We start from the raw sequence: 17845 nt of genomic DNA, 5'->3' as shown, positions 1-17845 counted from the left end.
TTTTGCTGTTGTTCTTTCTTTCTGTCTGTTATCATCCCCTGAAGTCCTAATTACTCAGGCAGATGCTGCGAAGTTTCAACACTGTCCTGCCGTTATCCACTGGAGATCCAATAAGGCCCCTTACAGCATCATAGTTATCTTAATATGATGTAAAAGCAATATGCTAAGCCTCGCTGCTGTCCCTGCTGACACACAGTTACACAGAAGGAGAACGCTGTTAGACCCCCAAAAAAGTTTGTTTACACTCTCCCTTCGCTGCCACAGGGGAGTGTCTTAATAGTTCATTCTCTTCACAACAGCAGACCTGGAAGCATTATTGCTGTGGTTATGTATTCATTTAGTCCTGATTTATTCAGGCAGACTTGGCTAATTGGCCCCAGGAATGGGCACAGGACCACACTCCTTTTTTAATCGGTTAGCAGCTGCATAGTGTGGCCTTCACAGCTAAAACGTGTATTGAATGCGTGTCTTTTGCTGTGACTCCACCTTACAGCTCTCAATTTGCGCCAGTGTATTTTACTTGTGTGTGTAATTGTTTGAACGCTTCATGTGTGTACACATTCACACCTTACGGCTTTGGATATTCTCAACGGATGACACCCCTCTTTCACCACTTTTTTTCATCCACATTCCCATGGCACAATGCATTGCTCTCTGGTGAATTAGGGGATGCGCCATCAAGTATATCATCTGCTGCTACCTTGTGGATTTGAATTTTCCCATAACAACTCCCCAGCGGAGCTTCTTGAACAGATCCCTCTGCTCAGTGTTCAGTTTCAAAATGATGCTTACTTCACTTTTTTTCTATTTTCAATCACTCCACTTCCTTTTAAGTCTAATCTTCACACACACAGTTTCCCTCTAATGCCAACATAAATCCTTTCTATATCTTAACTTTTTTAAGGAAATGAAATATACAAGCTTTAATGCAGTGTGAAAGACATTACTAATTACAAGTGATTATATTCCAAAATAGTTTTTGAAAAAACTTTCATTTACCACCCATGCATTTACTGCAAAAAATGTTTTTGCCTCCCCTTTAGCATAAACATCTTGAACTAACTTCAGTCAGTCGGATTTATGTTAACAGATTTTTATTCCAACCACATTTTCAAAAACCTCTCTGAAGCCTGAATCATGCTTTAGCAACCGAGTTTGATGCTCAGGGTCCCCAGGATCTCAGCAGGGGGGCCATTGAGATCATCCCAGTAAGAATCTCTTTAATACTGCAGGGTCCTGATAAGAGCACTGTGAGAGTAGCTTAAATCAGGCCAATCTGTGGCAGCAGAAGCTGTAGCTTTAGCGCTCTTCGTCTGCGTTAGAGGCGCAGGTCCCTGTGTGCTCCAGATCAGTCTGATTAGCTTGCTGATGGATTGTCCAGTGCCTGGCTCTGTCAGCAGGGGGGCTCCCTGCTCTGCCTCCCCCCTCTTTTCCCTCAGGGATATGGCAGGCCGAGGATGCACTTCAAACCACCCTTCTTCCGCCTGCTCCTACTTTATCCCAATCTTCTGTCTTCTGCTGACTCTAGCCCCTGCCCGAGGGGAAGGACACCAAGTGTTCTGTCTCGCAGTATGAAACTCACTCCTCTCAGCTTGCCTGCCCAGTATAGTGGGCTTTTGAACAATGGTTTGCATAGCAGTACATCTCCTTATGGTCGCTTCTTCAAGCTCCAGGCCCCAGTCTGACGTAATTCTCAACCTCCCCATGGGTGTGTATGTGTGAGAGATTACTGCGGGGGAGCAGAGCTAGCTCCAGCATGCTGGGCCGGTGGGTTCCTCTCAGCGGGTGAGTCAGAGATGGAGAGTGACGAGCTGAGTGGTCACTGAGGGAGGTCAGGTGGTGAAACCGGCGCTGATTGGTCTATTGGGGAGATGGGATGTAGCAGAGAAGAAAGAGACACAGAAGGCAAGGAAGGGCTAATGGCAAACATAGATAAACAGATGAGGGAGAGCGTGACATGATATATAGCTCTAGACTGGAAACTATTTCTGAACATAGAGGAATGAGGGATTGAAGGGACTTTCTACATGTAGCCACAGCAGAAGACAGGATATGAGAGAGAGGATATGAAATGTGAAATGCATGCTGTATACGAAGGTTTACATCTAACCACCATCACCAACCACAAACCATTTCATGAATTAAGTCTTTGGAATGCAGCTGAGTCAACATAAATATAGAGAATTAGAGTATGCTTCTGATAGGTTCTACATTCCCGATCTATACCACATTGGCCTTGGATTTTATAGTTCACACTCAGGACTTCATATCTGTGGCCTGTCCCTTGAAATCCTGCTTGAGCTCCGTCAAACAGTGCTGATGCTTTGTAACACAAACAAAATCCATCCAAATTTTTGAAAAAGGGTGTTTTTTTTTTTCTGCTCTCTTCATGTTGTATTCTTTCTTCTCGTTTGCGTTTCCACTCTCCTTGTTCTATTTTCAATGTGAAAAGAGAGTGAGCCCTCAAAGTGCATACATTATGTCCTTTTGTGTTTGTTTTTTTTTGTACTGTTCTCCTCGCTGGAATTTTCTGGAGCTTCCGATAGAGCAGCAGATAGTTGGCCAGTTTCCTGTTTGAGTTATGAATTCAGTCAGGGTAGTTTTCTAACCCAGTCTAATTCCTATCCATGCCGTGAAAATATACATTAGTACTCTAGATTGCAATATATACAGAGGTGTACACATGTTTGAAGTTCTCAAGGGACTAGGGATGTCTTATAGGTGAGGGATAGTAATCACACCAGTTGACCCTTTGCTAAGCCCCCGACTCCTTTCGTAACTGTTGTTACCTCTGGCAAGCTTTGGCACTCAGCATATTAACCTAAAGTATTTCCTAAAATAGTTCTGAAGTTTCCGAAAGAAGCAGAGCAGAAAGGCATATGATGAGCATTTGAGAGCTACATTCACAATACCATTTGTTCATGGGGTGTTGACAGTGAAGAGGAATATAAAACTGAGTCAAAAGCTCCAGATTGCAATGTAAGCACCAGGCATCTCATGTCTGGATAGTTTGGGTGCAGGTTAAACATTTGAAAAAACAACAATATCCTCGCATTGCAGAGTAAGACAGTATATCCAGCAATAAAGCATCAGCAGCAACGCCAGGAAATGCAAGTTTCTGTTTATTTCCGATGAATTCAGCTGTGACTGAAGTCTTCCATATGGTTTAATTCATATCCGACTTATCTTTTCTTTTCTCTTTGGCATCAGAAGAGGGTTAAACTCAACACCCACATCTAAACTTTGAGGATATTTGCTGTCAGATATGCAGGTTCAGTATGAACTATATTAGCATTGTCCCTTTTCCTGCCAGCTTCACAGACCCCTCAGACTAGTTCCAGTCAATAACATAGTATTAGATAGCAGTGCATTTTTGGGAAGGCCTTCGTAAAGGGTACTCTTATAGGGCTTTCAGACAGACATGGCTCTGGTTTGGACTCAATTCTCAATTCTGGAGTCTCAGAATTTGGTCCTTTCAGGCGAACCAGCCCTCTTTCACACCAGTGTAAGTGGAACTAAAGTGAGTGGACATTACACTGCGTTTTTCCTCTCATTCACGTTGGTCTTCACAACCTAGAATATGACACGCCCACTGATGGTGTCACAGTTTGCAAGGAAAAACCAACTTTTTATGGTTCCAACTGAGAACAGACTTTTCAAGATCCATTATCAGACCTATTTTTTTCTGGCGTGAACTCTCTGGCTGGTACAGAATTATGTTCAGGAAATGGCACCAACACGGGGTCTTGCCAGTGTAAAAGCCCTAGTAAATGTCTTTGGAAATTTTAGATTCTAAACTATTTGTTCGTAAAAACCTCTGCCCTATTTCACAGGGAGAAAAGCACAATTTTATTTGAATCATGTTATTTTCTACCACTTATGTACTTTCTACCAGAGGATAACTTCAACTCAAAAGGCATTTGGACTTGACAGGATTAAATTTTTTAAGGTAATTGGTCTTATTTTCTTTGAGAAAATAAATACTAAAACAACCTGTATAATTCTAAAAACCCATTTAAAATTACCATTCTAAAGATGACTTTCAGAAAGTGCTTCAACCTTCACTCAGTGAATCAAATTATAACAAAAATTATCTGAACAGTGTTACAACACACCATAGTCAGAATATTTCTGCAGAAATATATCTGCATGCTCTCCACTAAGCTAGTTGGCTAATAAGCCATGCTAAACAGTAGCAGTAACAGTTTGTTGTACCCTGAACATGAGTGATTTGTGACAGACTGACGTGATGTGTCACACTCATACCAGAGTTTCTACAGAACTAACAGAGGTGGGAGTAACGTCCGCAATATGTTTGATTCAGTGGCACAAATGGTTCCCATCTGTACATATGCAGTTGATATGACACAATTTTATAATGTCATTTTATAGCAAATTATTTTTTTGGATCTCTACCCCACAAGATGTGGAGATTTATTTGAAAATGTAGAAATTGAGATTTGTATTAATTTTGCTTATGTCCTAAGTGAACTGGATTTTAGCTCAATTAAAATGAAGTAAAAAAGAAAAATACAATAAGCAATATGTTCAATATTATCAGAGTAGTCACAGAGGAGTTATACAAAGTAAGTCAAGTTATAGCAGCGTATGACTTGCATCCCTTTTTTTTCTTCAAATTTGTAAAACCCCAGTGATAGTCTAATTATCGCTAATCTATTAGTCTTTCTGTGCTTACACACCTGAATCACTTCCCTCGCGGTGAACAACTTCAAAGATAACTCCGTCATAAACACAGTCCGCTTGTTTACATAACAACCCAAAACGTCACTCAGGCCTTTTCAGAAATTTTGAAGTGCATTGTGGGAATTGGAATTCCATACAGCTGCACTTTCGGTGTCTCTTAGTGAGTGCTGAACCCAAATGTGGCCTTTAGCTCCATCCACCGACTATACTCATTCTTTAAAACAACTCTAGTGGACTGTATAATTTTACGTTGTAGTGATCTGGCTCATTTTCTAGTCGAATCAGTGAGAAACCGTTTTTGCTTCCCAAGAATGTACTTTGCGACAAAATTTCCAAAAAGGCTTGAGTGATGTTTCGGTTTGTTATGTAAACAAACAGACTGTGCTTATAATGGAGTCATCTTCAAGTTGTTCACCATGAGGGAAGTGATTCAGGTGCATATGTGACCCGACTATTCCCTCTGCATTGTGTTGTTGGACGTGCATAAACCCAAGACACAGTGATTCATGCGGAGGCAGTCTCCATTTATTTACCCTGGATAACAGGATTATAAAACAGCTAGCTGGGATGCTAAATCGTGCCCTGTACCCAGATCTATAATGACGAAAATATCATGTTAACACTGTGCGGGACAGACAACAAAACCAACAAGTTCAATATCAAAGTAAATACAAATTAATAAACATGGATAACATAAATAATAAGAAATAGTAGCAAATAAATGCACAAATACAGGAGATGTCACGATATGAATACAGACCTCTCGCCAGAGACAGTATGAAAAAGGGGAAAGCTACGGGCACACAGGGAATTTATACACGAACACTACGAGGGGACACATGAAGAAGAAGTGGGTGTGGCTGGAGGACTAACACCCCAAACAGACTGTACAATAGGGAAGACACCAGGTATGTATAAACTATGAATGAAAATGACAATTTAACCCAATTTTGTGTAATTATGTAATTATATATATTGAACGGGTCACACATAACCACGGAAAGACTAATGGATTAGTAATAATTAGGCTATCACTCGGGTTTTTGAAAAAAAAAAAATTGTCATGAAAGTCATACGCTGCTTTAAAGCAAGGTCAGTTGTTTAGTCAGTTTGTCAAACAACTAAAGTATTGTACATTCTGGTCCTCTGTAACTCTCAGTCCTGCAGCACACTGAGGTGAATCGTCCACTGCAGCTGCCTCTGTATTTAGTTTAAAATGTGGTGAAAAACATGATCTGAGTTCTCTATGAGGTCCTCTACTGTATTCAGGGTCCATCTTTCCACCACATTTCCCACTGAGTCCAGCCTCCTTCTAATCATTAAACTGGACTTTGCCACCAGTTTCCCCCTCCGCTTTGTGTTTTTGTGTTTCATGTTACCTCCCTGACAGACTACAGCATAACAAAATGTGCAGCATCTTACTGCAGACATCTAAAGACCTTAACCTCCTTAGAAATAAAGCTGACTGTCTGCAGAATGACTACAGAGTCACTGTAATTCAGCATTGGTAGCTACTGTAGAGAGTCATTTGGATGTGTATTATCGTTGAGTCAGTTAAGAAAAAGCTGCAGGATCATCTCAGACTAATCATTATAAATGCATCCACGTCTCCCAGGCAGCGTTGCGCACAAACTAACACACGGTCTATCTATGACTCTCTCAGTCTGTCAGCCAAACAGCATTAGTCCTCATAACATGTTTTATTTCATGTCTCACCAACCCACACAACCCTTCTTTCTTTCACCCAGCTCCACTGGCTGTGATCAGTATCTCCACACAGAGACCTTCTGTTGGTCCCTCAAGGCCTGTTCACATCATAAAACAAACACTTTGAAGGAAGAGAAGCAGCGGCCTCATACCATTCACAGAGTAGATGAGTAAACAATGTGCAGAAGTGTTTAATTTAGGCCATCGGGGCATTCTTGATAGTGGCAGCCTGGGGAGAAAAGCAGGTTATTCTTTTGCAGCCACCTGTCACTACTATGGCAGTTGTGTAAACCTACAAATCACATTGTGTGTCCTCCTATAGCTGTGATCAATTGTCAAAAAAATGAGATCACCAGGTCACACTTGTATTTGTGCTTACCAGCTGTTGAAACAGTCCTGAAACATTTTAGACATACATTATACAGCTCATACACTCATTGCATTAAGCTGCATTTATAATTACATACATACACTGATGATAGCATGTAATTATCAGAGTGTTCTTACACACACCGTCCCTTGACTCATTACTTTTGTGAGTAAACACTGCATATCTGAGAAGAACCATGTAATATGTCACTAAATTAGAACAACCTGGAGGCAGCCAGTAAAATACTATAACAATTGCTATTTTAACTTCTGTATTGTTGTGCCGCAGTGTTGCTGTTATTGTGTAGATCTTTAAAAAATAATATTCAGTTTGACTGTTCCATGAGATGTGTCTGATTTTGTATTTTCTCCAAAAACACTTTCCTCTGCCTGTGTTTTTTCTATTTTCCACTTGTTGTGTGTTTGGGTTTCTGGGCATTGACCTACTGACACCAAGTATGTACCTCCAGCTAGTAACAGCGCCCTGCAAGTTGTAGGGACTCTGTATGTCTAACACAAAGACCTTTCAGCCACAATACAGACGGGATGAAGTGTGTGCTCTGGCTGCATTTATTTGGAACTATCCTTTACAGATGTATGAAGGGGTTGGCTTATTTATTTTTGTTAAACTGCAGTGAAACTGATCAGTAGAAATGTACAGAAATAAAATGTTTTCCAACACTGCCTGTTTGTTTAGGAGAGAGGAAGGATGAGAAAAACTGCATACTTTGCCTCTCAATATACAGTTGTGCTCATAAGTTTACATACCCTGACAGAATGTGCATGGGACGGTCTTGAATGTTCCAACATGACAATGACCCAAAACACAAAGCCACATCGACCTGTCATTGGCTACAGCAGAAAAAAAGTGAAGGTGAAGGAGTGTCCATCTCAGTTTCTTGACCTCAATATCATTGAGCCACTTTGGGGAGGTCTCAAACATGCAGTTCATACAAGAAAACCCAAAATCTGCAATATTTTCATTCTTTTCAAATGTCTTTAAGGCTCAGTTAAGACCAGATCCCCTACTGGTTGTACTGGGTGCTTCAGAAAGCTCCAGAAATATGCAGAAGGTACAGCACCACCTCCTGTCCTATGTCCTCTATGCAAAGAAGCTCATTCTCCTGTTGTGGAAGTCAAAAGAGACACCAACTTTTAAAGCCTGGAAAACAACAATGATGGACACCCTTCACTTAGAGAGGATTAGATACACACTTAACGACAAGCTGGGAGAATTTGAAAAAATTTGGAAACCAGTGATGTCATATATGGAAGGGACAAATAGTTAAGATCCACTACATAAGCAGTAGCCCACAGCGTAGCACTACACCAACCTATCTTAATGGCTCTGGGGTTGGGGGGTTGGATGATATGTTAAATTGTTTTATTTATTTATTTATTTGTTTATGTGTTTTTGTCTTTTTTTCCGTCTTTTTCCTTCTTCTCTTCTTCTTTTCTCACTCCATCAATGCCGTTTATTTCTGAATGTGTGTTTGTTGCGTTGTGTTGATATTAAAAATGAAGCATGGCGTGCCAATCGGGAGATTTCATATCTGTAACTGTGATGAAGCTTCGAAATAAAAATATTTGAAACAACAAGAAAACTTAAAATCTTAAAGGAACTGAAGGTGCTTTGCCAAGAATGGGCAGCTTTACCATCTGAGAAAACTAGAAAAGGACTCGGAGAGCGCAGACCTCCACCAAGGCAGATCATTCCCCCCCGATTACCACCAAAATTTAATCATTTGTTTCTTGTGCCAGTATCAACATTTCCTGAAAATTTCATCAAAATTCGTGCATAAGTTTTTGAGTTATCTTGCTAACAGACAAACAAACAGACAAACCCTGATGAAAACATAATCTCCTTGGCGGAGGTAATAATGAGCCTCATCCACAACTACCACAAAAGACTTCAAGCTGTCATTGATGTTAAAGGGGCCAATACAGATGAATAACAACTAGGGTGTGTAAACTTTAGATCAGAGTCTTTCGGATAGTTTCTGTTGTCAGTATGATTTAAAAAGAGCAAACACATTTGTTTGATAACTAGAAAAGCACTCGCAAAGCGCAGACTTCCTTTTTGAGTTATCTTGTGAACAGACAAACAGACAAACCCTGATGAAAACATAACCTCCACCATTCCTTGGCGGAGGTAATAAATGGCTTCACCCAGCCACCAGCCATGAATGAAAGAAAAGTTTTTGTATTATTATTCATATTCTCTGAAAAATGGCCAAAGAATCAACAATTCTGCTAGGGTATGTCAACTTATGAGCACAACTGTACATTCCTGTACATCAAAAACAATGTGACTGGACCCTAACCGGCAGAAATTCAACATGCTCCATATTTGGTTTGCTGTGTATTTTGCCTTGATTTCTGTGAGTCTTGAAAACAACTCTAATTTTCAACCTGGCGAATCTGGTGTTGAGCCAGTCGCACCATGCCATAAACACAGGTGTTTAAAAGTGTGCAACACATAATGTGACCAGCTGAGATGATTCACCACTATACCCCTCGGATTCACATCCCCCTCTAACAAACACTGCTGTGAATATTATAACTGCCTCTACTCAACGAAAATAACAAATGCAGGTTGATATCCTGTGAGTCCTTGTGTTTTTTGTTTTTTTTGTGTGTATTTTTTCCCAAAAGACCTGGCACTGCTTCCCTTGACTGTGCATTAAATTAGGGTTTTTGTTGTAGTCTGTTCCATGGCACATGGACAGAACATGGGGTCTACTTGGAGATGACATGCAGCTCTTATAAAAAACAACGTCTATGCAACCACAACCATGTTTGCCTGGCATGGCTGAATGAACGCCAGCTGAGAGCCTCTAAGCAACATTCTCAACAAATTAAATCCAATGGCAAATTAAAACAGCCATAGGCAGCAGTAATAGTCTGCAAATCACACTTTAAGTAGCAGTCACATCTGATTTCTCGTGCCGTCTCTGCATATGTGGAGCAGGGTTGTAATTAGGATGAGGGAGTGTGAAGACGCGTTCACACCTCAACCAGGCAACATTATTTTTCTACTATTGTCTGAATACATTGACACAGATGGTGCAGACATAGATATATGAATATATGAAACACTTAGGTGTCTGTGTTTTTATCTAATTTATTTCCTTATGAGCAGATTTGGGATTGTTTTCTCAATTCACTTCAAGTTTTAAGGTTGAGCACATGTTTATTATTGATACTTCAAGATGCAACATAGGTGGGTACTACCGAACAACATGAAGTGTTACCAATGTAATCATAAGGCATTTTTTTCTGCTGATTTCTTTAATGTACAGATACACAAGGTGCAATTTGTTGGGGTGGAGTGGGGGTCTGCTCAATGAATTTCATCCTCGCCGGGGGGGGGGGGGGGGGGGGGGGGCAATCAACCAATTTAAATAACAGACAGGTTGTGACAGTTTTCTTACACCTATATCCTACATTACAGGCATTAATGTTCACCTGAACTGAACTGTCAGCAGTCTCAGAATTCACAAACATCCCCATGCACAGGGGGGGGGGGAGGTAAACGTGACAGATTCATGGGGCCCAGCATTTGTGGGGGGGCCACAGAGCAGTGGAGGGGGTCCAGTGGATACAGGTTAGAAGTTGTGAAAATTTCATGTAAGATCGGCTGTATAATAGAGGAACAGAACCGGGAGTTGGACGTTGAAAGTATGTTAAGTTTCACTTTTGTTTCACTCCAGTGTTAGTTACATTATTTATGGACCACACCCGCATGTATATAACTGCAAATCGTATCCTGCAGATACGTCATCTGAAGATTAACATCCACTATTTGCCTATCACTAAATAAGATGGTATTCTCCAATGTTTATCTTTTGTGTTATAATAAAGGTTATTTCTAACAGTCGTAGGACAGAGTCTGAGCTCAGTAAAAAATAATATGATGAGAGACTTTAAAACAGTTTGCTATTATTTTATTATTTCCTTAATAAACATGTCTGTTTCCCTGGCAGAGAAGAGGGACTGAATAACAAAACAAAGACGTCCATATTGGCATCAAGTGTTGGCTTCTTATTTTATTATTTAAACCATCAGTGTCCTAAATTTCATAATCAGTCCATCCCTCATGTTATTATTCATACAATATTCGGACCAAACTGTGTGTCATTCCATGAATCTAGAGCACTAGCTGTCCTCTCACCATAATAATCACAGTATGGAGGTAATGCCCCGGCTGTCTCTGACCTCTTTGTGGAGAAATTGCAGCAGTAACAGTACTGTTTCCTGACCCTTGTGTGTTCTGCAGCTTTGTCTTCGCTCCCCAGGGCTATCCCACATGGCTTTGTTGCAACGATGATTAATTGTGTCTGTGTTGACTGAAGTAACTACTGCCCTATGGAAGCTCGGGTGCTAGATCATTCTAATACAAAAAATTCCATATGTTTTCCTCTTGATACCATTGTGGATGCAGTTATAGTTGGTAATTTTCAGTTGCTGTTGAGACGATGTTAACTAGTCAGAGACATAGAGATGGATCAGTTTAACTTGGCCTTTAATAACGAAAGGTGAGGCTTTATAGGGATTGAATTTGTACCAGATCAGCTCTGCAGAGCAGCATCACTCAACCTAAGCAACACTGACTAAGGGCTTCGGCGAGCCCCTGGTTTATGGATAAAGTCTGTTCTTTGAGAAGACAGAAGTGCTTCTGAACAGCCGTAGGGACACAGAGACTCAACTAAGCAAAATTATACACTGCTTTTTGAACAAAGTGAACTCTTTAAGAATTATACTCTTAAAGTGGGAGGCTGAACAAGTCTGCACCCTAATATTAAGCTACCACTCAAGCAAAACAATAGTTTTATTATTTCTTGATTTTTTTTCTGAGTATCGTCTTTGAGGTTCTGCTCCAGCTGCAGGCTATGAGGGAGTGAATGGGAGCGTGAATCTCCAGAGCCACTTGGATAAGAATACTCCATGCAACACTGCATTTTGCTAAATAACCAATGTTTGATAGACACAAATGTTTCGCTGTATGATCTCTCTGGTGTGAATGGAATAAATTAGCATTCCAATGTGTTTAAGATAAAGAAAGTGGAGAAAAAGGAGAAAAAGACAAGTTTGTGGAAGACACTAGCTTATAGTTAATAAAGGGTTATAAATCAACTACCCTGACACAACAAAACAGATACGGGGCATAATTTTCTCTCTGTTTTTTTCTATGCATTTCTGACTAAAGAAAAATGTCACCAGACTGCCCAATCAAATACCTTGACATTGACACGTCTATCTCCTGTGTGTCTACAGGTGTCCCGTCCAGCCCAAGGAATGTGATCTCCATCGTGAATGAAACCTCTGTGATCCTGGAGTGGCACTCGCCCAGAGAAACTGGAGGCCGTGATGATGTCGTTTACAACATTGTGTGCAAGAAGTGCCGTGCTGACCGCCGCTCTTGCTCCCACTGCGACGACAACGTGGATTTTGTCCCTCGGCAGCTGGGTTTGACTGAGACCAGAGTGTTCATTAGTAACCTGTGGGCTCACACGCTGTACAGCTTTGAGATACAGGCTGTCAATGGAGTGAGCAATAAGAGCCCATACCCTGCTCAGCATGTCTCTATAGACATCACCACCAACCAGGCTGGTAAGTGGCTGCTATGTTTCGGTGTGATAATGATAATAATGAGACGGTGGCAGCATAGATAATGATGATATCTATGCTGATCCATCTGCAGTGCCTTCATCAGAGTCATCCCTCCACACTGACGCTGTTAACAATTAAATCTTTCGTCTTTCTAAGCGTTGTCGTTCCCAGCTGCCTAAGTAGTTTTATTTCATTTTACATTCGTGAAATAGCGACCGTTACTTCTATTTCATAAAGGTAAATCATTTCTACTTAAAAGAGCATGATTTTGCACAATGTGCATTTCAAGCTGTCACTTCACGGCATAGCAGACTGCAGGGCTAAGATTTCACATTACTCCACCATGAATAATGTCTTTAAGGCTTGAAGCGCATGAGCAGCTGGTTTGGTGAAAGTTATACATTTCTGTGCCTTCCTTCCCTGAATCATGGCAACAGCTTTTCCTTCTGAAAAACTGCAAAAAAAAGAATGTGTAGCTTCAACCCAGACTTAAAAACATGTCACATTTTGCAGCAGGACGACAACAATTCACCACCGTGTTTTCTTTGTAGTCTACTTACACAAATCCAACGATGGAAATAGCCTTCGTTTGCATTTCTCTGAGGGCATTCCAAAAATTCTTGCTTTTTAACACTGGTAAAGGTAATCATCCCTCTGCAAACAACATGAGTCACATATGAAGCCTCTATTTTGAGGTTCATATCTGGAGGTTGAAAGCTGCTTTCTTCACAGACTGACACATCGCTTTGTTGTTTTTCCTTGGTCTTTGTTTAATGAGGCTTTGTTTGGAGAGCATTGCCGCACAGCGAGTCTCTACTACACTCTTCACGGAAGGCTAAACCCAGTTGAAAGTTGTCTGTGAATCTTCAAATTTACACTCTGAAGCAGTCCTACTCTCTCAATTAACAAAAAGATGAGGCTATTGATTTTTTATTTTTTTTATCTACTTTTGTCATTGACATTAACCCATAAAGACCCACCATCAACCAAAAACATCTATTAATGTAAAATGTTCAATACCTGTTGATCCACTAATCCTATCAATACATGTAAATAATTGGTGTAAAATGCAGTTTTTCATCTTTTCATGGTCATCAGATATGACCCATTTGGACGTTCAGAGGCTCTGTAGTGAACATGGAAACACCATCATCTTCTATAACATTGATTCACCAGTAAAACCCATGGAGTTGGATCAATGACAGTGGATGGAAACACTTGGGTTTATGTACAGTCAAAGATAGATTTTTCTTAAAGGGGTCATATTTTGCTAAACCCACTTTTATTAGTCTTTGCTACATTTATTTGTGTATTTGGACCCTAACAGTTAAAAAAGTTTGAATTTGAACCCTCCAGGTGCTGCAAAGCTATCTTTATATTAATTTTGGCAAAAATCGAGGAGATTTCTACAAGCCGTTTTAATTCCTGCTTAATTTGTCTCACTTATAACTAGTTATTTCATGACATTTGCACATATAAGATTAAGACTTCTGATGAACATTTCTCTGAGTACGACATAATTGTTTGTCAGCAGCAGCGGTTGTAGTCCATACTGAAAATATGTCAAAAATTATCTAAAATGTTCAGTTGTTGGTTGTATTAATGAACACAAGTGGCTGAACTAGACAGAAAGCACGGTCAACAACCAGGAGGGGATGGGGTGTGAAGTGGCTCATTTGCATTTAAAGGGCCAGCGCTCAAAACGACCTTTCTGGTGTCATTACTCAGAAATAGTGTTGAAGATGGACCTGTGGAGTTGAATTAATGAAGAATTCAGGCCCAAGCATAGCACTTCCAGTTTATGCAGACCACAGGGAAATGTTTTAAAATGCATAATTCTGTTTGAAAAATGCAAAATATCACTCCTTTAACTCTAATCTCAGCTTTAATGAACACCTACAGGGTGGGGAAGCAAAATTTACAATGAACATTTAGTTGTTTTTTCTCAGCAGGCACTATGTCAATTGTTTTGAAACCAAACATATATTGATGTCATAATCATACCTAACACTATTATCCATACCTTTTCAGAAACTTTTGCCCATATGAGTAATCAGGAAAGCAAACGTCAAAGAGTGTGTGATTTGCTGAATGCACTCGTCACACCAAAGGAGATTTCAAAAATAGTTGGAGTGTCCATAAAGACTGTTTATAATGGAAAGAAGAGAATGACTATGAGCAAAACTATTACGAGAAAGTCTGGAAGATACTATTAAAGAAGAATGGGAGAAGTTGTCTCCCGAATATTTGAGGAACACTTGCGCAAGTTTCAGGAAGCGTGTGAAGGCAGTTATTGAGAAAGAAGGAGGACACATAGAATAAAAACATTTTCTATTATGTACATTTTCTTTTGGCAAATAAATTCTCATGACTTTCAATAAACTAATTGGTCATACACTGTCTTTCAATCCCTGCCTCAAAATATTGTAAATTTTGCTTCCCCACCCTGTACATGATCAATTAATTAAATAGAGGAAAATACCTGGTTTATGTGGAGGAGAATATTATAATAACTGGTGATAAATCATGTAAGAAAGGTTAAATAGAGAGAGAAAAAAAAATCATTTGGGAACCGACACAAAAGTAGCACGAGGTCTTTATGGGTTAAGGATGAGCCACAAAAATGGAATTTCTACACTGTTCCAAGCACGAGCTACAGGAGATTCCATTTTAGAGTTGTGTAACTGCTCTCTGGGTTTAATGTCAAATGAGAGAAGATAGATACAAAGACAGCAGCTGTTTTTAGGCCTTGCTGAAATCCTTTACTCCTCCTCTTTGCCTTAGCTCACCTTGTGTCTCTGTGGTTGTGTGCATATGTGTATGTTCGGACTTTTTTCCATGATGAATTTCAGTCCGGCAATTGAAAACAACTTCCATCCAGTTATCTTGAACCCCCCTCCCCCTCTCTCTCTCTCTCTCCCTGTCGGTCTCTTTGTGTATGAATATGTGTTCTCATCTCCTAACTGTGCTTGTGATGGGTTCTGGGCCCAGTCAATGGAAATGACAGGTCGGGGATATTGTCTTTGCAGGTCCTTGGTGCTCTAGTGTTTTTCATGCTCTTGTAGGTCTTTGACTTGTGTACAGAAATACCTACCATGGGACAAGTATTGACCAAGTGAAACATTTAAATGAGGCTCTCTTCATTCTTCGGTGTTTCTATGAGTGAAGCGGACCGTGAAAATCCCAGCCTGAGCTTGTGGGACCTAATAACAGACATGAAGTGGAGTTACAGCGTGATGAAAGATGAGACGTTGTCAGTTGAGTTTATACTGGCGAGGTTCCCATACGGAGAGACATACAAGTCGGTACGCTTTGGTCTCCTGGAACCACCGCCATGCCTTATGATTTTTCTCTGTCGCATTGTCACATTTTTCTTGTATAGTGTAGTGCGCTTGTGACAGTGAATATGAATTCTGGTCCACTGATGAAATACCTGGTGTCAAATGAATTCAGCGTTACACTAATGCTATTGCAATGTAATGTTAGAATGTACTTCATATTTATCTCAGACCAGCAGGAACAGAAATTACTTTATCCTGATCCCTTTTGTATAGAAGTACATTTTGAAATTAAATTTGGCCCATCGGCGGAGGGCATATCGTATTTGATTATGATGACTCTCCAAGGAATGTAATGACCAACTGAACTTGTCTTTGCTTGAGAATGAGTTAGTAGATGAGTGGGAGGGAAAACATGATGGAAAGGAGAAAGGGAGCACTTTTTTTTTTTTTTTTTTTTTTTTTTTGACCAGACTGTGACAGTGAAGGAGAGGAAAATGAGGGAGTAAATAGGTCTGATTATCAGGGTGGCCTAATGGTGCTGACTGTCCCCATTTGACAGGCTAATAGCACACTTGACAGATAGATGTAGAAGAAGCAATGCCCAGGCCTATTGTTGAAGTCTGCTGCAGTAATGAGGTGTCTGCCAGTAATCTGCCAGGCCTATGTCCAGCACTATGTGGTCCTTTGTAGCCATGTAATTGCACTGTTCCTAGTTTTGACAGGGGATTTCATTGGCAACCCACTAAAGAGGCAAAAGTATCCAGAAAGGATTAATGTTGATAATGTGCTTGAAAACCTAAAAGCAGTGATACTTTCGTAGGGCTCATTTTTTGTGACATTACAAAAAATGTCATATGAAGCATTAGCATAATAACATTTTACTGTTTGTGGCAACTAAAAAATCCTCTTATCCAATCATTTAGTGTTTTGGGGTCAGGTCAAGCGGTGACAGAATTATATATTTCGTGTTCAGTGGGCTCTAACTTTGTACATATACAGGGTGGGGAAGCAAAATTTACAATATTTTGAGGCAGGGATTGAAAGACAGTGTATGACCAATTAGTTTATTGAAAGTCATGAGAATTTATTTGCCACAAGAAAATGTACATAATAGAAAATGTTTTTTATTCTATGTGTCCTCCTTCTTTCTCAATAACTGCCTTCACACGCTTCCTGAAACTTGCACAAGTGTTCCTCAAATATTCGGGTGACAACTTCTCCCATTCTTCTTTAATAGTATCTTCCAGACTTTCTCGTAATAGTTTTGCTCATAGTCATTCTCTTCTTTCCATTATAAACAGTCTTTATGGACACTCCAACTATTTTTGAAATCTCCTTTGGTGTGACGAGTGCATTCAGCAAATCACACACTCTTTGACGTTTGCTTTCCTGATTACTCATATGGGCAAAAGTTTCTGAAAAGGTATGGATAATAGTGTTAGGTATGATTATGACATCAATATATGTTTGGTTTCAAAACAATTGACGTAGTGCCTGCTGAGAAAAAACAACTAAATGTTCATTGTAAATTTTGCTTCCCCACCCTGTATAACCTATATCAATGTGTGTTACATATTTCAGTAGGTATTTGAAAGTACTTTAACATAGTAAGGACGACGGTTGCATGAAATGCATTTTTTGACCAAAAGTATTTTAAAATGTGCCCGGTAACACGGTTTCATCAAAATGTCACTGATTTTGACAAGGTTTATGCCAAAGTGCTTAACATGTGGTTCCCACTGGAAAGTCAGTTGCCTATTATCCTCAAATATTACCAACACATTTTACCCCTGGGGTCAATCCGACCCCACGGATATTTGCCTCCAGAAAAGGATTTACATGAAGGTCATTCCATCCCAAATCAACCAGATTTCAGAAAGTGCCCCGCATGACCCACTCAGAAAATTCTGAAAAAATTCACACTTGTTCACCTACCAGATAAACGAACACAAAATTTTAATGTCATATCTGTAATAGTTTAGGAGATACAGCCCTTTGAAAATTAGTGTTTTTTGTTTTGTTTTTTTTTTTCAAATTTGCTTTTCGGCCAACTTTGAGGAGCTATATCTCCCTAGGTATTCAAACCACACTACTGAAACTTACTGTCTGGGGTGAAATCCCCCTGAAAAGACCATATTTTGCATCAAAATAATTGTAGGTGCCTTCATATT

General features: G+C 39.9%; 1 protein-coding gene across 2 annotated transcripts in view; it reads left to right on the top strand.

Moving 5' to 3' along the window:
- Window positions 1-17845, top strand: part of ephb1 (EPH receptor B1) — a 288997-nt gene that overhangs the window by 161664 nt on the left and 109488 nt on the right. For both annotated transcript variants that reach the window (XM_030161328.1, XM_030161327.1), the window contains exon 5: window positions 12058-12393. In XM_030161328.1, coding sequence (XP_030017188.1) covers window positions 12058-12393 — 336 coding nt within the window. The remainder of the gene's footprint in view (window positions 1-12057; window positions 12394-17845) is intronic.

Source organism: Sphaeramia orbicularis, chromosome 17 (assembly GCF_902148855.1).
Source record: "Sphaeramia orbicularis chromosome 17, fSphaOr1.1, whole genome shotgun sequence".
In the NCBI taxonomy this organism is placed as follows: domain Eukaryota; kingdom Metazoa; phylum Chordata; class Actinopteri; order Kurtiformes; family Apogonidae; genus Sphaeramia; species Sphaeramia orbicularis.
The sequence above is the reverse complement of the archived record's forward strand: the minus strand, read 5'-3'. Positions and strand labels throughout refer to the sequence as shown.